This window comes from Eriocheir sinensis, chromosome 5 (genome assembly GCF_024679095.1).
Source record: "Eriocheir sinensis breed Jianghai 21 chromosome 5, ASM2467909v1, whole genome shotgun sequence".
Lineage (NCBI taxonomy): Eukaryota > Metazoa > Arthropoda > Malacostraca > Decapoda > Varunidae > Eriocheir > Eriocheir sinensis.
The window spans coordinates 307,961-330,307 of record NC_066513.1 but is presented as its reverse complement, the minus strand read 5'-3'; the positions used below and the strand labels follow the sequence as shown (position 1 = coordinate 330,307).

General features: G+C 44.3%; 3 protein-coding genes across 59 annotated transcripts in view; 2 read left to right on the top strand and 1 right to left on the bottom strand.

The window, feature by feature from the left end:
* Positions 1-8,304, top strand: part of LOC126983120 (disco-interacting protein 2-like) — a 90,436-nt gene extending 82,132 nt beyond the window's left edge. For all 10 annotated transcript variants that reach the window (XM_050835624.1, XM_050835660.1, XM_050835629.1 and 7 more), the window contains 6 exons: positions 1,392-1,623; positions 1,897-2,006; positions 2,151-2,540; positions 3,168-3,368; positions 4,576-4,707; positions 5,146-8,304. In XM_050835624.1, coding sequence (XP_050691581.1) covers positions 1,392-1,623; positions 1,897-2,006; positions 2,151-2,540; positions 3,168-3,368; positions 4,576-4,707; positions 5,146-6,189 — 2,109 coding nt within the window. In that variant the 3' untranslated portion in view covers positions 6,190-8,304. The remainder of the gene's footprint in view (positions 1-1,391; positions 1,624-1,896; positions 2,007-2,150; positions 2,541-3,167; positions 3,369-4,575; positions 4,708-5,145) is intronic.
* LOC126983171 (uncharacterized) overlaps positions 1-22,347 on the bottom strand; it is a 137,227-nt gene that overhangs the window by 22,663 nt on the left and 92,217 nt on the right. The window lies entirely within an intron of this gene.
* LOC126983255 (protein maelstrom-like) overlaps positions 10,136-22,347 on the top strand; it is a 105,176-nt gene continuing 92,964 nt past the window's right edge. For 3 of the 8 annotated variants that reach the window (XM_050835897.1, XM_050835905.1, XM_050835934.1), the window contains exons 1-7: positions 10,136-10,351; positions 13,449-13,629; positions 14,752-14,895; positions 15,784-15,917; positions 16,822-16,900; positions 19,150-19,289; positions 21,104-21,295. In XM_050835897.1, the coding sequence (XP_050691854.1) occupies positions 10,223-10,351; positions 13,449-13,629; positions 14,752-14,895; positions 15,784-15,917; positions 16,822-16,900; positions 19,150-19,289; positions 21,104-21,295 (999 nt within the window). In that variant the 5' untranslated portion in view covers positions 10,136-10,222. The remainder of the gene's footprint in view (positions 10,352-13,448; positions 13,630-14,751; positions 14,896-15,783; positions 15,918-16,821; positions 16,901-19,149; positions 19,290-21,103; positions 21,296-22,347) is intronic. The other 5 variants (XM_050835913.1, XM_050835949.1, XM_050835941.1 and 2 more) reach the window with 5 other exon arrangements.

Sequence of the window (22,347 nt, the reverse complement as noted above, 5' to 3'; positions counted from 1 at the left end):
CAAGTTGCTGCCAACAAGATGAAGCCTTCACTCTGGCTTCACCAGTCACTTCATCTCAGGGGAAAGAGAATATAATATTTAATAGCTTGACTTTGCTAAAGCATATACAAAGAGGATCGTAGAATTTGTAAAATATATAATGTATTAAAGTAATTGATATTAATAATAAATATAATCAATTAGTTACACCCTTAACCCGTCTGCTGAAATTGGCACGGATTTGGCTTTCCCTGGTAGCCTGGTAACACAGTCCCAGGTCTTTCTCTGGCTCTGTGGTGGATAGTGGAGTGTTTCCCATGTGGTACTGGTGTGCTGGATATCCCTTCACTGGTAACATATAGTCCCAGGTCTTTCTCTGCCTCTGTGGTGGATAGTGGAGTGTTTCCCATGTGGTATTGGTGTGCTGGATATCTCTTCCCAAGGTGCAGGACTTAACATTTTTCATTAAATTGTAGCAGCCACTTTTTGTTCCATTCCTGTACCTTGGTGATGTCTTCTTGTAGGAACTCTGCATCCAAGGGGTTAACTATAATATGAGTCTGGGTATCATATCTCTGCACATTCTAAACGAACAGAAAACCCGGCCACTCATCTCATATTATTCCACCTGGCCAACCAACGCCGCGCCTCAGGAAGGGGAGAGAGAGAGCAGAGGCTTGTGCATTATTTTATTGTTGAACCTTTTCTTTTTCATCTGTGGGAGGGTTTACTAAAGGAGGCAGGCCAAGGGGAATAAAAAAGAAGCCTGAAACATTCTGGCACAGTAAATATGCAGGAAGACACCATAGGCTTTCTTTATTCAAGTTTGAGAGATGTCCTGGTGCTCCTCCTAAGTCAGGAAGGAGAAAGTAGAGGAAGGAAGGCTGGTCCAAAGTTTACCAGTGGCAGGAATGAGAGTGAAGATACAGGTTAAATGCATTTGCAGCTCATATAAAGATTAGCCCTTAGGCAGCGGTGGAACTCTATACAGACGGTCCAAAATTCAGTCAGTCAGTTATGTTTGGCAGATACATAACAACACTTCTAGACTGTTGCGGTAGAATCCATACATAGACGATAGTTAAAACATCTCTCATGCGGCGTAACTGTATTTATGTTAGCCCGAAGCTCAGCAGTGACTATATATACACGATTCATTTTGGGGTAAGTTACTCTTCAAATACTGCTGCCATCTAAGGGTTAAAGAGCTTAGTTTTGCAACCTGCAGAGAACCAGGTGGAGGGATGAAGCTAGAGCCGGTGTTGGAGGAGAGTGACGCACACTAACAATAGATGAGAGATAGGTGGAGCATGTTAGAAAGACCTTCATCCTACAGTGGCCTAATAGTGGCTGATGATCATGGTATGCTATGTGGGTTTGATTTGCTTCCTAAAAGTTATGATTATTTCCAGAGTTTCCAGTGGATGTCAAGAGTCCTTCAAGCAGTGGACAGCATACACCAAGTAGGAATATACTGCCTTGCCCTCGTCCCTCCCAACCACTTGCCAAAGACTCCCCTGGGCGGCATCCACTTGTCAGAGACGCGCAAAAAGTTCTTGGAAGGTTCGCTCCACCCCGCCAATGTGCTCATGTGCCCTCACACCTGTGTCACCAACCTGCCAAAGCCCCGGGAGGTCCACCACGGTAAGCGCCATCACCTCCTGCCCCTCATCCTGGTACTTTCATATATTTTTCAGCTCTTATTTTTTATTCATTTATTATTATTATGTTTTAAATAATGCGGGACAGTTTACGCACATGCACACACACACACATGCACACATACACACTTCTGTCTCATATGTGTGGAGCAGTGTGTTGCAAGCGTTGTTTTTATCATGTTTTGCCATTTGTGAGTCTCGCACACTGAAAAATAAAGGTGTGTGTATTTGTTACTAATCGTTTTGTCACTGCCAGATGTGGGCCCAGCCAGTGTGATGGTCGGCAACCTGGTGCAGGGGAACCGCCTGGCCAGCGCACAGGGACGGGAGTTAGGGCTCATGGATAATGATGATGGCATGAGGCGGGTAAGTAGCTCGGATTTCCACGCTGAAGGTCAAGGTAGAAGACTAGGCCGTGAATTCAGTACCTCCTTACATATAAAATTCTCTTCTTACCTCACCCCTTGCTGCTTCTTCACTTGCACCTAGTCACCTTCCATCTTCCTACAGCATCCACAGTTCATCGCCGACATCTTGAAGTGGCGAGCATCCACCACGGAGAACCACGAGATCCTGACTCTCCTCAACTCCAAGGGTCAGGTGGCCACGTCTCTGACCTGTGCTCAGCTACACAAGAAGGCGGAGCGTGTGGGCTGCCTGCTGCTGGAGAAAGGCCACATAAACACTGGCGACCATGTGGCTCTCATCTACCCGCCCGGAGTGGACCTAATAGCAGCCTTCTATGGATGCCTCTACGTTGGTGCTGTGCCAGTGACAATCCGCCCCCCACACCCCCAGAACCTTCAGTCAACAGTCAACACAGTTAGAACAGTTGTAGATGTATCCAAGTCTTCAATAATACTGTCCACCTTGACGGTTATTAAACTTCTTAAGAGCAAAGTAAGTCTCGTAGCTTTTGTCTTGTTTCTTGTATGATGAGTGCTCCACAAACTTGTGACCAAAGAATAGGTGAATAGTTGCCTCTCTACTCTTCTTAGCACACTTCTCTGCTTTTCTCTGCATCTTTGTGAGGTCCAAGGGTATGTCAGGCTGGGCAGCGGGTGTGTGAGGCAGAAGGGTAGTGATCATTTCTCTGGTCTATTGTCCCTTGAGGCTGATTAGGTCTGAATGAAAAGGGACATGCGTGATAGCCTTTTAATTACGGTAACAGTGAACAGAGTAATGGAAAGCCAGTAATCACATGGGCTACTAGAAAGAATCCTCCTTCCATCATAACACTCCTCCATTAGAGAGGCAAAGTTTGTTGGGATGGGATCAGGGCTGTCAAGTCACTGTTGATGTTACCTGCAGACAGAAAACAAAACAACTTTTAAGTACCACAGTGTTACAGTACAAAATGATATGTAGAATTAAGGGAACTTGTGCTTGTTAAAATAATAATATGTACAACTCAAAAATTTCCCATGGAACCTCTTCAGAAATAATCCAAATAAGTGGAAAAAACATGGTCGGCAACCCTGAATGGGATTTCAATAAATAGAGAATAACTTTTTTACCCATTCACAGGAGGAGAAGTTTGACAGTGGCAAGAAGTGGCCTCCCATCCTTGACACAGACGACCTGCCAAAGAAGCGTCTGCCCTCCATATACAAGGCACCAACGCCGGAGATGATTGCCTACCTGGACTTCAGCGTGTCCACGACGGGCATGCTGGCGGGCATCAAGGTGTCTCACGGCGCAGCCACTTCACTCTGCCTCAGCATGAAGGTTTGTCGTGTTCTGATTGGACACATGAAATTTTCTAGAACGGCGAAGAGTGCGCGGAGACAAGTAAAGTTTCTAAATGGGTGAAGGGCCTTAACCTGTCCACTGCGATCGGCACAGATTTCGCCTTCACTGGTAGCCTGGTAACATACACTCCCAGGTCTTTCTCTGCCTCTGTGATGAATAGTGGAGTGTTTCCCATGTGGTATTGGTGTGCTGGATTTCCCCTCCCAGGGTGCAGGACTATATATTTTTTTTCATTGAATTGTAGCAGCCACTTTTTGTTCCATTCCTGTTACTTAGTGATGTCTTCTTGTAGGATCCCCAGTCAAGGGGTTGATAAGGATAACATCAGTATGGTCCTGCTTGTAAAAGAGTAGGGGATGACTTGTGGTAATTGATTGAAGTTAAAATCAAGTTTAATAATCATAGGTAAGAACTGTTTTCTGAATAGTGGTTGATGAGTAGAATTAGCTGGGCAGCTTGTGGTGAGTGCATAAGCCAGACCTATTTAAGGAGAGACTAGATAGATTCATGGATAAGAAGGACAAGTGATGCAGCTTGTAGCCATGGTTGTGTTGGGTACGTAGCGAGCCACAGTCTTGGGGGGAAAACATTTGTCATTTGCTTGAGTATGGTTGCCAGGTACAATTTTGTGTTTTCTGAGGGAAAGAATCAACAAACAAGACTATGATTGCCATTTGAGAATGATGGCAGCAATTGGTTAGGGTTGCCAAATAGACTTTACCAAATGCAAGACTTACTGCATTTGTTTAATTTATTCCTTTCATTCACTGTCCTCTCCATGGAGCAGTTGTTGCCATCTCTTCTGGAACTTGACTTCCTCCAGTTTAGTTTTATTACTGTGGATCCTAACATCTTTTTTTGAGCATCAGTAATCTACATCACCTTTGTTATTTGTCTAAACCCCATAATGTGGATATGGATCACGAGCAAATGGATGCCTGGCCTTTTTCAGGGGCCTGTGACGTCATTCAGCATTATTTTATGTCTGCCCCTGAGTCATATAACATTCACTTTATTTGTGATGACTTGTTTTAGCCTCCCTTCTCACTCCACCCACGAGGAAAATGAGAGTATTTGAAACCCGCAGAGGAAACCTTGACTGTAAATCAAAACTATCTGTATTCCAACAATCCAAGCTGTGCCTTATTTTTTCATTTAGAAGGTTAATGACATCCACTTGCAGGTCGCCTGTGAGCTGTACCCCTCCCGCGTGGTGGCTCTGTGCCTAGACCCTTACTGTGGACTGGGCCTGGCACTCTGGGTCCTGTCATCCATATACTCTGGACACCAGTCCATTCTCATTCCTCCTGGCGAGGTGAGTGTTGTATAGAGTACCAGACATGATATGATAGTAATAAGCAATAGTCTAATACACTCATGCCTTGTTGATTTAAGCCAAGAAGACTTCTCCCAGGACTCTATGCATTGCAAGACAGAGCTCTGACTTCATCTCTGTTAAAGTCAATTAGAGTCCAGGAGAAGGTCTTTCGGGCTCATGTGGTTTAGCTGTTGGCACACTGACACTGCTGCCGTCTTTGAAATGCCTCACATAGTTCCTCACAGAACATTCACTAACCTAGTTGTGTAACAATTTCCCAATAACTACAGCGCGAGGGCTTTATATCTTTTGTGAACTATAAATTTCTGATCAAATTACTGTGAGTTATTGCCCTCTGTAACATAATACACACATCATGCCACCATTTTGTGCACTTAGTGGCTGTGTGACAACTAATACTACTTTTTTTTCCAGGTTGAGGTGAATCCCTCCTTATGGCTCTCCGCTGTCTCACAGTACAAAGTGCGCGACACCTTTTGCTCTTATGGGGTGATGGAGCTATGCACTAAGGGCTTGGGCTCCTCCATTACCCTCCTCAAGCAGCGTGGTGTCAACCTGGCATGCGTCAGGACATGTGTCGTGGTGGCGGAAGAACGACCAAGAGTGCAGCTCACCAACTCCTTCTCCAAGCTCTTCAGTGGTCTTGGACTGTCCCCCCGCGCCGTGTCCACAAGTTTTGGGTGCCGGGTCAATGTGGCAGTGTGTCTGCAGGGTGCCTCCTCCCCCGACCCCACCACTGTGTTTGTCGACCTACGTTCCCTGAGGCACGACAGGGTAACGCTGGTGGAGAGAGGTGCTCCGCATTCCATCTGCATCATGGAGTCTGGGAAGCTCTTGCCGGGTGTGAAGGTTGTCATCGCCAACCCTGACACCAAGGGGCAGTGTTCAGACTCCCACCTCGGCGAGATCTGGGTCCAGTGCAACCACAATGCCAGCGGCTACTTCACAGTGTACGGTGACGACGGCACCTCCAGCGACCACTTCAACGCCCAGCTGGTGACGGGCAACACCGGGGAGACCTACGCCCGCACCGGCTACCTGGGCTTCCTGCGCCGCACCGAGTCTGTGCAGGCAGACGGGGAGCTGCATGACGCCGTGTTTGTGGTGGGTGCTCTGGATGAGACTGTGATCCTCAGGGGCATGCGCTACCATCCCATTGATATAGAGATGACGGTGATGCGGTGCCACAAGAAGATCTCAGAGTGTGCCGTGTTCAATTGGACCAACCTGCTGGTGGTGGTGGTGGAGCTCGACGGGGCCGAGTACGAGGCTCTTGACCTGGTGCCTCTGATCACCTCATCCGTCCTGGAGGAGCACCAGGTCATCGTGGGCGTCATTGTGGTGGTGGACCCTGGGGTGGTGCCTATCAACTCCCGCGGGGAGAAGCAGCGCATGCACCTGCGGGACGGCTTCCTGGCAGACCAGCTGGACCCCATCTATGTTGCCTACAACATGTAAAGTTTAAGTAGTGATGGTGACCTGCCCAGCCAAGGCAGGATAAAAAGACATTCTCTACAAGTAACTGGATTAACTATTCTTTACAGGCAACTGAAAGTTAATCCATTCTGGAAATAAATCGGAAAACAGGGAAATAAGAGATTTTACATTTTAAGATGACTCACTGTGAGTGATTGAAACTAGTTTTCAAATGAATGAATGAATGTTTGATATATATATATATATATATATATATATATATATATATATATATATATATATATATATATATATATATATATATATATATATATATATATATATATATATATATATACACTTGTATATTCATATATCCACACCTTGACAAGAACAGTGTGGCTTGTGGAGGCTGCTGTGCCGACAAGCCACGAAGCAGAGCACACAGTCACTTTTGTATGACAGGGATGTTAAATCCATTAATTTTTACATTTATATTTGTTGTCAGATGTAAGAATGTTTAATTTTTTTTAAACTTTACATAAGAAGGGTTTTCTATTATTTACAAGTGCCATGTGCAGCCTTTTACAATTGCATTTGTAGTGTGATATACTTCAAGTGAATATATTCAGTCATGAACTTTGGTAGAATGTTAATGCTAGATTGTGATAGTGTTTGTGAGGTTATAGAAAATTTAATAGATCATACTGCTACATAGACATAATTGGTATATGAGGAGTGAATGCATTCAAGTCATTTTGACCTGAGGAAATGTTTGCCTCTTGAAACAGCCAAACAGTGTGTATATAGTCATGTAATGGCTAAGACTCAGGCCTCTGTACATATGGTACATTACCGTACCAGCTCCCACTTTATTTAGTCCTAACACGAGCAGGCTTTTCAGCAACTCTGCGACTGATTCCCGGCCCGGCGGTGCTGAAGAGTCTGCTCGGCATCCTCCTGTACATTTGTATAGCCATAGACAGGTTCACCACAGCAGGCTTGGACACCGCGCGAACAGGGCCTTTGTGGCACCAAAGCTCCGAGCGTCGCCCGGCTGCCTCCACACCCATGAGAAGTGTGCTCCAGGCAACCAGTGCAAACTGTTCTTTCCTTAAATTATGCTGCAAGTAATTTTTATTTTAGGTATCCGAGACTTTTAACAATGTTCTCCGAGGCACGAGTGACTGAGAAAATACAGACTGCGCGAGGCACAGCAGGAACAGTTTTTATGGGTGAGGAGGAGGAGGTGTTTCTAGTGTAGCCTTGCCGAGACACAGCACACCCGACAGTGTTGCAGAATCATACAGATTTTATATAAATTTGCTGTAGAATAATAGTAAGACATTATTTTCATTTTATAATTCTAAGCATTTTACAAAAAAATTGAGGCTCAAGCTGGCGATGACGTGACCCGCGCGGCAGTACAGTGCTCGTGATTGGTCTGGGCCGGGGGACCCACAGTTATCTTAACTTCTTACATTGGAAGACAAACATTGAAAGGCAAACGTGTCTCAAGTTCAAATTGGTTACCCAATATTGCAAGCTGCCTCAGCCTGCCAGCATACATTATTTCTTTTGCATGAATGAATTCCTTATATATATTAGACATAAATTGTTGTATTTTAAACCATTGTCATGATTTTGTCAAAATAAAATGTGAAGTAGGAGCAGGTATTTATCTTGTATTTCTATATATATATAATATATATATTAATTTTCATTTATAATGATCTCTGCTTTTCAAAGTAAGATAAACAATGATATGGAATCACCTATGTAGCTGTATTACTGCTAAGTCATTCACTTTCATTTGGAGTCATAGATTTGTTGTGTGTACAGTTTAGATCAGCACTATTGTTTATAGCATTGCCAGTGTAATGATTTAACATTTAATGACTGTAGAGGTGCAATGAAAAGTAATCAAAACAAAAATACAAAAAAAATAAATTTATATGTCTGATCGGATGAAATGTCTCCTGTCTTCATTTCTTCGGAGGTAACCGAGCGAAGTAACGCCTAAAAAACGGGAAACTTTTACATCCCTCATCTATTGCGGCTTTCTGAAATTGACGGATTCCAGAGCAGCTACAGGTATCTTGTGTTTTTGTATACTGTCTCTTAACATACAGTACAAGCAATAAATGTTGAGAAAAGGCAAGGATTTTCATCTCCATTGTTAGAGCAAGTGCTGTTACTTTGCTGTCTAACCCAGCAGGCACCAATCAGACACTTTCTTCTTATCTTCAGTAAAAATTAAAAAGTGGGCTTTGGCACTGAAAGGGTGAGGAAAAAGCTACAGCAGTGACTTTGATGGCAAGAGCAGAGGACGGTTGGCTGTGGTGAGGGGCTGTGGGTGGGAATCCATTTACAAGTGACCCAAGTCTGCACCAATGTTCCTATCCGTGAACAGCAGGACATGTGGAAAAGGCAGAGAGGCATCCACTATTCCTACAACAGCTGTAAGTATGGGAAGATTTATAGCACAGGGGGTAGTTCATTGCAAGGAAAAAAAAATGTGAGGTTAGGATCTACTTTTGATCAGGAAGTACAGGAGACCCTTTATAAGCAGACTAATTGGGAGGAGACCTTGTCCGTAATAACAGAAAATCCTAAATGTCCGAGGTTGAAAAACTTGTGCGTGCCCAAGCCAGACTTCCAGAGTTTACTAGCGATTCTGATTGGCCCTTGCATAAAAGCTGGACAACATGGGGGAGCAGGAGGTGAGCAAAACCCAAGAAACATAAATTTACACCTCAAACACCTGCCAGCCGCCGGCCCCCGAAGCCCCGAGTCGTCTTATTCTTTTGACCTGTTCCGCTCTGTATCGCTTCTTAGGTCCTCCTTCTTAAATGGTACTCTGGTACAAAAATAAATGATCCGGTTTTCTACTAGCTATATGTTTTATAATAGCATAAACAAATGTGACTTTGACTTACCAGTTATTCTTAGAGGGGGAGGGGGACATCTCCACACACTCACTGATGGAGGAGTTCCCGGCATCAGTGACTGTTTCCAGTGTGATGTCTGTTGGCTGAGACATCACACTGGAGTTCAGTATCTTACATATGTCATCATCAGGAATTGGTGGCGTTCGTTTTGTGGCCATGACTCAAACCCGCAAAAAAAAAAAAAAAAAAAAAACACGTAGATAATATATAAAACTTGGTTTAGTATATGGGTCATGTCTACTGATCAGCCAGCAATGTTTACTCACTGTAACACTCGGAAAATTCACGCCAATTGATCTAACATAACAGAACATATGACTACTTTCCTTCAAACTTTTTTTTATCCTCAAAACGGTTCGTGCACCTGTGCCAACTGGATACACAACTACTTACCATACTTACAAACAAATGCGGAGCACTGACGCGCACCCTTCCCCTGCGAGAGCAAGTGGAATACAGAGGATATAAACATCAGATGTTGCAAAATTCCCATTGTTGTGTGCACAATGCGCGCGAAAATTAGAAACACGCAAGTGTGTGATTCCAAATGGCACAGGAATACCCTTCTAGGGTTAAGGCTAACCCTCCAACAGCAACTCCATAGGAGTACTATCGAAGAGCTATTTGTATCCCATTTTCGGACACTGCTATAGCACAACTCAGGGAAAGGTTTGCATCTGAACACATTAGGAGTTTTTTTGTTGGGAAATCCAAGTATCGTTAGTTTTGTGGGTGGGACATTTTTTAGCCTGAAATTAGGAAAAATGAGCAACTGAGTACGACAATCTGGCACGTTGCGAACAGGGATATCATATTATCGTACTCAGAACATCACCTTTTTCCTGTTTCTGACTCATAACAGTTGCAGATAAACATCGATAATTAACCATCTGAACTCTAATTGTAAATGTATATCGTTATCAGTGTAGGCTCGACAGTTTTGGGCCTCAAGCAGAAGAAAAGGTTATGCCTAGTACGACAATATGATAACGCTGGTTGCGAACTTGCGAGTCACTCGGAAACCGGAGTGACGGAGTCAGTGTTCCGTCCACCACCGTCGACGTAGGACTTACGGCCGTGCTCGTCCTCCTCCTCCACCTCTTGAGTATTCCTGGCGGGCAGCGATGGGCAAGCAAAAGAAACGCAACGCCTTCTTCTACTTCATGGTGGCCAAGAAACCCGAGGTGGAGAAGCGGCTCAAGAGAAAAGTGGAGATGTCCGAGATGGCCAAGCTGGTGACGGCGGAGTGGCAGGTGAGGGACCGCATGGCCGTCCCTTCTTTTTAACGCCTTGTATCGCTTCTTAGGTCCTCCTCCTCCTCTGGTTCCTTCCTTCTTCTTATTCACACACCTTCCTTTTCAGTGTTACGTTATTATCTAACCTGAAATAAAGTCACTTCTCTACTTATTCAGACATTTGTGGACTTTTTTTTCCAGCACTGCGCCGTGAGGAACGCTTGCCAGCTTTACCATTCTTCTCTCTGTTTCCTTTTTGTCCCGTTGTCCTCCTCTTGCCTCCTAGCCCACTCCTCTCTGCCTATTACCATCACTACTCCTGCTACTAACCCCCCTTGTTCCTTTACTTTCATTGAGTGTGTAAACAGGCTGCTTTGTTTACCCAAGGTTACGTCTTTTTTACGGGCTAACAAATCCATGTACTCGGATTTTACCACATTTCGCCATATTTCAAGGTAAAAACTAGTGGTTATTCTTCCCTCCCTCCCTCCTTCCTTCCTTCTCCCATGCCTGTTCATATTATTACCATTGTCATCAGGGTTGTGTGGGCTGCCGGGTGCTCTCCGGTTAGGGCTGCGAAGGGGGGTTATAGGCGAGGTATAGCACTGTTACGTAAGACTTGCAATGGAGCTTCAAGGGTTCATGGTGCGGGTTCGTGGCAGCGCTGACGTTCTTACCTAGGGCCAGTTCAACAGTCCAACACAGTCACTGTAAGCGCCCCAAACAAACTGTATTATCCACAATGATCTGTTATTTCTACTCAATAACAAAGACTAAAGAGATTTCTAGTGAGGTTGGGGGCTTCGTGGTGCAGTGGTTAGCACACTCGGCTCACAACCGAGAGAGCCCGGGTTCGATTCCCAGGCGGAGTGGAAAAATTTGGGCGGCTTTTCCGATACCCTACGCCCCTGTCCACCCAGCAGTGAATGGGTACCAGGTATTAATCGGGGGTTGTGTCCCGTCTCGTGGGATCTGTTCCCTTCTCCTATAATTCCTTCCCCTCCTGTCTCTCTGGCATATGACCACAGATGTTGTGCCCATTAAACAAAACTTTCCTTTTTTGTAGTGCGGTTTTCTAAAGTTTAATTTTTTTTTATATCAGCGCCAAACACTATACAAGGAGTTTTTATAGTATTTTGTGTTTGGTTAGGGAGCTTACCAACGTTGGATTGGACTGTAAAACTGGCCCCTAGTGAGGATTCTTCTTCTTCTTCTTTTGACCTGTAACGCTTTGTATCGCTTCTTAGGTCCTCCTCCTCTCGTTCCTCCCTTCTTATTCACACACCTTCCTTTTCAGTATTATGTTATTTTCTAACCTGAAATAAAGTCACATATTCACTTATTCAGACATTTGTGCCCTTTTTCCCCAGCACTGTGCGAGGAACACTTTTGCCAACTTACCATTCTTCTTTCTGTTTCCTTTTTGTCCCTATACAGCCCCAACACCGTGCAGATTGCCCCATTTTCCTCCTCTAGCCTCCTAGCCCACTCCTCTTTGCCTATTATCATCACTGCTCCTGCCACTAACTCCCCTCTCTGCCTCTCATAGTTGCTGCATTCCACTATTAGGTGTTCTACTGTTTCTATCTGCCCCTACAGCTACAGTTCTGGTTTCCCCTGTCCCTGTTCCTGTCGTTTACCTCCAGGGTTCCTGTTCTTGCTTTAAACAATAGCTTGCTCCCCCAGTCTCCTACATGCCAGTGTACTCCCTCTGGTTTCTGTTTCCTACTGTACCATTTTAGCATTGACTTGCCACTCATTCCTTCCTGCATTTGACTTGTCCGTTCCTTTCAACTGCCTTCTTCACATCCCTGATCTCCATTTCATTCCACTCTTCCCTCAGCTGTTCTCTCCTTTTCCACCTCTCTAACTCTTTCCCCCAGGTGGACTTGTTTCCACTTTCTTGCAGTATTTTCTTTGCCCATCTCTCCTCACTACTCTTCAATTTTCTTTAGGAAGCCCAACTTGCCCTTTACAATTCTTTCCTTGAACGTACTCCATCCCATAACTCCTCTGACGGCCTCTGCCGCTGTGCTTCTAGGGGCTCCTAATCCCCACCTGCCTACTGTGTTCTGAACGTTTTCTAGCTGTTCAATGTCCCCTTCTCTGTAGTGTGTTATCTCTGATCCATAGAGGCAATATGGTACACCTACTCCTTTCCATAGACTTCGCCCTATGTCATATTTGTTTACTACTCTATTGCCTCCATTTATTATCATCCCTGACATCCTCCTTGCCTTCCCTTCATTCACTTTCCTCTGTTTCTCCCTGATGCTTGCAGCTTACCCCTGTGAAAGTATAAGAGGCAAGAGAGTCTAAAACTCATAAGGGCCTGGTGCCTCTTCTCTGTTTCTGTTCAGCCTCAAACTGGTCATATCTATTCTTAACCCGGTGGTAGCAGTGGGGATCATGTTTCTTAATGGTTCCTCCAAGCGAAAAAAATGAGAAGAAATCACCCCTCACACAAACCATTTCATAATATATATCAAAGCATTTGTGATCAGATTATTTATCATCCATTTTGGGGGGTTTATATTATGGCACAAATTTGGCCCGTCGCTGCTACACGGTAAAGCCACAAAATTGGCCCGTCGCTTGCTGCCTGGTAAAGGGGGCCATGCCATTTAGTGGCTGGAGGGGGCCCAGACCCATATAAGCTAAAATATCAGAATATTCAAATAATACACATTGGCATGGGTTAAGTCCAGGGGGTCATGTGCCATTGACAATTAACCCGATAGCAGCTGGGATCATGTTTCTTAATGCTCCCTCTAAGCGAGAAAAATGAGAAAAAATCACCCCTCACACAAACCATTTCATAATATATATCAAAGCATTTGTGATCAGATTATGTATCATCTATTTTGGGGGGTAAATATCATGGCACAAATTTGGCCCGTTGCTGCTATACGGTGAAGCCACAAATTTGGCCCGTTGCTGCTACCGGGTTAATCGTTCCTCGTAAGGACACCCTGCCAACTCTGGGACTAGTTTTGTTGCCCTTCTCTGTACCTGTTCCAGCTTCCTGATATCTCCTCTTCCCCAGTGCAAATAGTTATAACCTGTATGGGGTGAGGAATGTATATACCCTCTTTACCCCCCTCTACTCCCACAGGCACTCCCAGAGGAACAGTGGAAGAAGTACCAGCTGATGACCGGAGAAAGCAGGGAGAGGCTGGACTGCCGAGGGGTGCCGCTGCGGTGCCTGGACGAGGCGGCCCAAGAGAAAAAGCACCAGGCCGAGGAGATGAAGAGAGACATTGCCGATTTGGTGGACATGTACCGGATGGGCAATGGTGTGTGGTGTGTGCTTGCGAGTGTATGTGTACATGTGTGTGTGTGTGTGTATTTACCTAGTTGTGACATATGGGAAAAGAGCTACGCTGGCACTGTCCTGTCTCCATATCCACTCTTATTCAATTTTTCCTTAACCCGGTAGCAGCGGGGATCATGTTTCTTAATGGTCCCTCCAAGCGAGAAAAATAAGAAAAAATCACCCCTCACACAAACCATTTCATAAAATATATCAAAGCATTTATGATCAGTTTATGTATCATCTGTTTTGGGGGGTTTATATCATGGCACAAATTTGGCCCGTCGCTGCTACTGAGTTAAAATCATGAATGTTTCTTGCACAAACCACCTCCTCCTCCAGTCTGTTCCATAGCTCAATGCTTCTGTTTGGGAAGTTAAACTTTTTCACATCTCTCCCACACGTGGTCGCCCTCAACTTCTTTCCATGTCCTCTCGTTTCTCTCTCGTTCCACACACACAGGTCCTCTCTGTCCAAATGCTCCACCCCACTCTCCACCCTGTACACTGCTATCAGGTCTCCTCTTTCTCTTCTCTCCAGGGTTGTGAGCCCCATGTTATTGAGTCTCTCCTCGTAAGTCCGATCCCTAAGTTCCGGTTCCATCTCATTTGCCACTCTGCACTCTTTCCAGCTTCCTTATGTTCTTTTTGTGAGAAGACCAGACCACTGCTGCATACTCCAATCTTGGCCTTATCATTGTAACTATTATTTTCTTCATCATCTCCTCATCCAAGTACACAAATGCCGTCTTTATGTTCCTCAGCAAATTCAGAGTTTGTCCCGTTATCCTGTTGATGTGTTTGTCCGGTGACATGTTCTCTGAGACAGTCACTCCCATATTTGCTTTTTGATAAGTGTGAGATAAAACTTTGGATTTGTGTGTGCTTAGCAGGCTTTCTTATTTCCTGTTTTTGTTGCCCTTGAGCTTCTTACGCTTCTGTTAAAAAAGATAAATAAATGAAATACAGAGTAGAGGAATGGAAGGCAAATGAAAAGCAGTACAGCTTGTGGAAAGTCACTTGTTTTGAATGTAGTAAAGATATGTTAGTTTTTGTAGTCATTGATACAGTCCTCTCCTTTCTCCTCCTCCTCTTCCTTTCCTCAGCGCTGCACCAGGCCAGCTTCATCTTAGTCAGCACAAGCTATTATGCCCACACTGACCACGGCCACTATGTCCCCGCTGAGCTGAGTCTGCTGCGCTTCAGCCTAAGGAACGGAATCATGAAGGAGTTTCACTGTATTGTTGCACGTAAGTTGTGGCCTCGACCCAGTCCTGTGAAAACGGGGGCTTGGTGGTGCAGTAGTTGGCACACTCGGGTCACAACCGAGAGAGCCCGGGTTCGATTCCCGGGTGGAGTGGAAAAATTTGGGCAGCTTTTTTGATACCCTACGCCCCTGTCCACCCAGCAGTGAATGGGTGCTATCAGGTATTAATTGGGGATTGTGTCCTTCCTCCTATAATTCCTTCCCCTTCTGTCTCTCCAGCATATGACCACAGATGTTGCGCCCACTAAACCAAACTTTCCAACTCTCCTGTGAAAATACATGTTGGTGGGAACGATCAAGAAGAACAATGTTTACCAAGCCCTGTTCCTAATGTAGCTTCATCCTGTACTCTGTTGATTTCAATTTCAATATCATCATCATCATCATCTTTTCCTCAGGTTAGGTTAGGTTAACCCGGTAGCAGCGTGGATCATGTTTCTTAATGGTCCCTCTAAGCGAGAAAAATGAGAAAAAAATCATCACTCACACAAACCGTATTATGATATATATCAAAGCATTTGTGATCAGTTTATGTATCATCTTTTTGGGGGGTTTATATCATGGCACAAATTTGGCCCGTCGCTGCTACACGGTAAAGCCACAAATTTGGCCCGTCGGTGCTACCGGGTTAAATTGACCTCTCTTTTGGACACTCCTCTGAGCCCTTTTTGTGGGAGCAGCAAATAGCAGGCTTTTTCATTATTGTTTCCTTTTTTTTGCCCTTGAGCTGCTTCCTCTGCTGTAAAAAAAAGGAGAAAGTATATAATCCCTGTGATCATTGCTCCTCATCCTCACATAGAAATACCAGCAACAAGAACAATGCAACTCACACCAATCCTTAATTTCTTCCCTTCCTCACCCTTCCCCGCAGCCATCATCCCCCTCTCCTATGCTGCCTCGGCAAGGAAGCACTCGCTGGAGACTCACAAACTGCTGAGTGACTCGGAGGGCTATGGGAACAGCCTTGAGGAAACTGCTAAGAATCTGAAGCAGTTTTTGTCCAAGGTGAGGCGTTAGTGTATGCTGATGGGGTGCAGGTCTCCCATAGTTCCCAGTGCAGAGAAATGTTTTGAGGAGCCAAAAAAGTTTGCATTGAGGAGTACCAGGTGGAGGGTCGATCCCCCTAATGTGAGACAGGTACTGAAGAAACTTGAGCAAAATTGAGGCGTTACTTCAGTGAGATTTATCGCTTTGAGAGTGACAGGACTTTGTGTGTGTGTGAGGGAGTCAGCTCAAGGGTGCATCGTGAGGAAAGCCTGCAAAGGGCAGTGGCTTAACCCGGTAGCAGTGGGGATCATGTTTCTCAATGGTCCCTCTAAGCGAGAAAAATGAGAAAAAATCACCCCTCACACAAACCATTTCATAATATATATCAAAGCATTTGTGATCAGATTATGTATCATCAATTTTGGGGAGTTAAAATCATGGCACAAATATGGCCCGTTGCTGCTTCAAGGTAAAGCCACAAATTTGGCCCGTTGCTGCTGCACTGTAAAGCCACAAATTTGGCCCGTCGCTGCTACTGGGTTAAATGGGGAAATTCATTTTGGTTTACTTTTGGTTCCCCAGCAAAATTTCACAGTGAATTAACCCGGTAGCAACGACGAGCCATATTTGTGGCTTTACCATGTAGCAGCGACGGGCCAAATTTGTGCCATGATATAAACCCCCAAAAATAGATGATACATAATCTGATCACAAATGCTTTGATATATATTATGAAATGGTTTGTTTGAGGGGTGATTTTTTCCCATTTTTCTCGCTTAGAGGGACCATTAAGAAACATGATCCCTGCTGCTACCACCACTGGGTTAAATGGAGGGTCTGCTGTGCTGTACAGTGGAGTGTTCTGTACATATTAACTATCATGACCTATAACAGTGATGATGCTCCTTCCCCCCCCTGCCAGGACTGGGATGAGGACGTCCCTGTCTACACCCTGCACCGCAACATGGAACAAGCCCAGCAGATGTTGAAGACTGTGACAGGTGGGTGTTGAAATAGTGAAGTTGTAAAGAAGAGATATAGAAAAGAATATATGGAAAGTTGTTGAGAGAGAGAGAGAGGGAGAGGGAGAGAGAGAGAGAAAGAGGGGAGTCGAGTTAAAGCAGGAAATAAAGAGAGTTAAAGAGATAGAAATGAAGAGGAAAGGTATGGGTCAACTGCTCTCTCTCTCTCTCTCTCTCTCTCTCTCTCTCTCTCTCTCTCTCTCTCTCTCTCTCTCTCTCTCTCTCTCTCTCTCTCTCCCCCCTCCCTGCCTTTCCTGGTGTCGGTGGGTTTCTTGTCCATATGCCACGCCTGAATCCTTTCTTGGATTATAATGCCTCATGAACACTGTAGTCCCTCCAGGTGCACGTTCGTTTTTTGTGCACGGTTTCAGCCACGCACGGCCCAACACAGAAGAATGTTAAATATGAAACTATCAGAATAAAAAAAGATACACAAATGTTATATCAAGCATTTATTTTTATTCAGAATGCATATTGATATAAAAATGAAATTGATAAGAAAATATCAAGTATCAAGTATTTGGCCCCAGTAATAACAGTGAAAGGCAGCAGGTCTCGATATGTCGGCACTAGGGTTTGTTTTCCGGGATCCTGGACAATTTTCAAGGTTTAATAATCCCGAGATATTTTTGCACATCCTGGGATGAAATTAAGTACAAAAATAGGGGCAAATTTGACTGCAGGATGGTTGTGGACTTGTGGTTCTATTTATATTTATATACAGGGTTTCCCGTGAGGAATGTTTTGTGTGTGTGTGTATTTACCTAGTTGTAGTTTTACAGGGCCTGGGCATTATGCTCGTGTGGTCCCGTCTCCGTGTCTGCATTTATCCAACTTGTGTGTGTGTGTGTGTGTGTGTGTGTGTGGAGGAAGGATTTACTGTTTAGGTATTCTCTTGAGTATTATAAAGCAGCCGTGGCACTCCCATTACCCGTAACACAGCTCCAATAATGAACACCATGTCAGTATATTCCACGTTGCTGTAGATGTACGTCATTGAGATGAGTGTGACAACTTAACAAAATAAAAAAAAAGCAGCACACTTTCTCTTTTCTATGAGATCCTTAATCATTTAGTTCATGTTATAAATAAAGAATGCATACATTTAATTTTTCTTCATATATTTTTACTACATTTTCTGTCATTAAGTTCTCTTTTCATTTCACTAAGTATAAATGTAAACAAATGTATTTTTTATCAGCGATAATGAACTATAATTTACGTTGTCATTCGCATTGGAATTGGGAAGCAGAACAAAACTAAAACAGTAAACGAAGCAAGTTTTCTTATCCCTTTTACTTTATTGAGAAACAAAGTGTGTGCTGGAAATTTGGAATTAAACATTAAGTGGAATTAATAAGACAGTCAATCTACAGTAATATTTCTGCATATCTATTAATATTAAGCACATCTAAAACCTGAAAGGGAAACTAGGTATAATGTGTAATTTTAGACAATTGAAAATCCCGGGAATTCCCGGGACCCCGGGATTAGGGCTAATTTTATCCTGGAATCCCGGGACAAAGAAAAGGGTCCAAAACAATAATCCCTAGTCGGCACAACACACCTGCTCTTGTTTACAAACAAGAATAGACTATCGCCTTGTGCTGATGATAAATGTAACCTTTATAACTACAAACGCTACCTTACAATGCCCATATTTCTTGACTAGACCATCATTTAACCTTGTGGTAGCAGAGTGGATCATGTTTCTTAATGGTCCCTCTAAGCGAGAAAAATGAGAAAAAATCATAACTCACACAAACCATTTCATAATATATATCAAAGCATTTGTCATCAGATTATATATCATCTATTTTTGGGGGAGTTATATCGTGGCACAAATTTGGCCCGTCGCTGCTACACGATAAAGCCACAGATTTGGCCCATCGCTGCTACACGATAAAGCCACAAATTTGGCCCATCGCTGCTACCGGGTTAATATCAATAGTTAAATCATCCTTTAAGGTACTTGAAAAAAAGTGTGTAAATGAAGGAAACAAAAATAAAGTTCTGATTAATTTGTACCATTAGCGGCGCAACCGTGACAACTGAAAGGGCATGTTGTACCAGCGGTGGTGCAGAGAGCAGGTACTGTGTTGAGGGATGGCTGAGGTGGAAAATGTTATGGCTAAGTTGAATGCATCTTGTAAATTAATATAACATAAATAGTAATGTTGAATCTCTCTCTCTCTCTCTCTCTCTCTCTCTCTCTCTCTCTCCCCCAGGTGCAAACGTCAAGATCTTCTCCCTGGACCTGCTCTACCGGTTGATCTACTCTGCGGCAATGAGTGACATCCCCCTGTCCGTGGCCACTGACATGCTGGAAGAGTGTGGTCTTGACTACTTCCCCAACATAGCCTGCTCGGTGAGTCCCTGGCATGTTAGTCCTGTGTATTTAACCCGGTAGCAGCGGGGATCATGATTCTGAATGGTAACATATGAGAGGAAGGGACAGGTGTTGGGACAGTGTGGCAGAGCAGAGGGGAGGAAAGGACCCACGGAATTGAACGCCCAGACTATATGAAATGGTTTGTCCATACTAAAACTCTTCCAGTAGCAGGGATCATGTTTCTTAACCCTTTCTTTGCACGTGGGACGGGACGCGACTATCCCCTCAGGCGCAGTCAGGCAGCCCAATGGAGGGTCTCTTTTAACCTCTGTATCTCAAAAACTATTCATCACAACTAAAAAACAAAAACACCATTGGAAAGAGGAGGTCCAGATCTATAGGAGTTGGTTATGTATGCCTCTCGTGAATGTATATGCACGTTCAGGGAGTGTTGAATGTTAACACTTACATCGGTGTGTGCGGGATGATCAGCCATATTGAGGGAACTAAGGACATCTCTCCTTCAGATTCTGGCAAGGGAGTATTGCCAACTGCAATATTTACAACTATTTGGTCAAAGAATCAGTCAGGTGATAGGTGAAGCTATGCAAAAAAATGCCGCTATATTGAGCAAGAAAATCCACCAGTTACTTGTCCGTAGATTTGCCACGCTAGGCTGATACGATTTTCCACCAAATTTAGTGAAGAACCCACTCAATTGGCAATCCTGTGTTGTGAGAATTAGTGTTGAAACACATTCATACGCGGGAGATTTGAGTGCGGGTGGAGCTCACAGCAAGCGCTTAGCACCACCAGCACATATGCCTAACGCTCGCTGCGAGTGTTTATCAATGAAAGGGTTAATGGTGAGTGTGGCAGTCTTAGGATAAAGGAATTTAGTGAGTAAAACTATATGCTCCTTCAACAGTAACTCTATAGGCTCCTTCAATAGAATGAATACAGAAGGTGCTTTAAGGATGATTGTTATAGGCCAAGGATAAAGCAAAAAAATAAAGGAAGGCTTCAATAATATCCTGTAAATATAATACAGAAGATGCTAAAAGAATTATTGATTTTTGTTTGAGGAGTGTCAGGCAGAGGTCGTCGGTATAAGACACTTTTGCTTCTCACATTAGCCATTTCTAAAGGTCAAAGAGAGGCGTCAGTCAGGTTCTAATGAGTGTTTCTTTAGGTTCATGGTACAGAGGAAGGGTCACATTACCACCAGAGTCATAAAACTACTACTGGAAATGCCCACAACTCCTATGAAAGCCTTGTCAAATATGTGTTTCTAGGTTCACAGTACAGAAGAAGGGTCAGACTACCACCAGGGTCGTAAAACTACTCTTGGAGATGCCCACAACTCCTATGAAAGCCTTGTCAAATATGTCTTTCTAGGTTCACAGTACAGAAGAAGGGTCAGACTACCACCAGGGTCATAAAACTACTCTTGGAGATGCCCACAACTCCTATGAAAGCTTTGTCAAATATGTGTTCTTGGGCGACGAAATGTTTTATAATATGACTCTCAGAGACTCATTGCCCATCGAATCCATTAACCTGGTAGCAGCAACAGGCCAAATTTGTGGCTTTACCGTGTAGCAGTGACGGGCCAAATTTGTGCCATGATATAAACCCCCCAAAATAGATGATGCATAAACTGATCACAAATGCTTTGATATATATTATGCAATGGTTTGTGTGAGTGATGATTTTTTTTCTCATTTTTCCCGCTTGGAGGGACCATTAAGGAACATGATCCCCGCTGTTACCACCACCGGGTTAAGGGATAGTAGGGACATTTTAAACTGTGAAGTAGTGTTGTGATACTCATGCTTTGGTGCCAACAGGTGCACAACACCGCGCTGAAGGACGGGGCTCGCTTCTGCACCCTGTCGCATGTGCGGCGCTGGGTCTACTTCATGTGTCAGAACCTGGACCTCAAGAAGCTGTTTGGGGTGGAGCCTCAGAAGGGGAAGCACTACCCGGTTGACGAGCTGTGGGTGGGCGCGTCCGACAGCCTCTCCAGTTTGACCCTTGAGGTAATGACATTTTTCAAAGCTCATGAGAAATTAGCTTTTTCCAGATACAGGTAACTCTTGATTTACGCGAGTATTGTGTCCTTGAAGAGGTGGCATGAATCAAAAACAATGTAAATCAAACAAGAGGTAGGTTTGTACCTTTATTGCCTACTGTATCACTGACTCCTCTCCCTCTCGTGGTTCCCTCTCTGGCTGCCCTTCCCCTCGTGGTAGCACAGCAGCAAGGGTGTTGTTGTTGTTGAGCAGCGTGGCAGTGTGGGTACTGTATTGTTGTTCAAGTGGCGCGCGGGAAGAACTGAGCTCAGCTGTGTGGCCGCAGCGTCGTGTGAGTCCAGTTGCATGAGACATCTGGTGGCCACTCCATAAAATATCGCGTATAAGTGAAAAAAACGTGTAAATTAAACATTTATTTGGATTTTGGACCCCACGTTATTTAAAAAACGCGTAGACCAAACTCGCGTAAATCGAGTTATCTGTAGTTCTTTTCCCAACTACCTACCTGGGATACGAATATAGGCCCTCAAGATGTGGGCTTGACACTATGGTCCAACAAATCTCATCTGAAGTATGCATATCATGTGTGGGGGGGCTCTACACACACAGCTCTCTTGGACAAAGTAGAGTCAAAGGCTTTTCGTCTCATCAACTCTCCTCCTCTTAGGGCCGCTTTCACAGTCATTTTGTTTGTTTTGATTGTTACCAATGGCAGGGATTGCTGCTATAGTATTTCCACGTAAAACTGGTCGATGGGGTAGTGGCAGCTGCGGGGTTAGCCTAGCCCCGCACCTTGGCACACACACTCAACACCTCTCACTTCCTCTCCAGCTACCACTACCCCTTAGGCCAGTTTCACGTGGAACATTATATCGTTGATCGCCGCCATTGTTAACGATCAAAACAAACAAAGTGACTGAAAGCGGCCCTTACTGATAGTCTCCTACCTCTTACAATAAAGTTTCCGCTGCCATGTTGCCTTTCTTTCTATCTTCTATCGATATTTTCACGCTGACTGCTCCTCTGAACTTGCCATCTGCATGCCTCCCCCCCTCCCG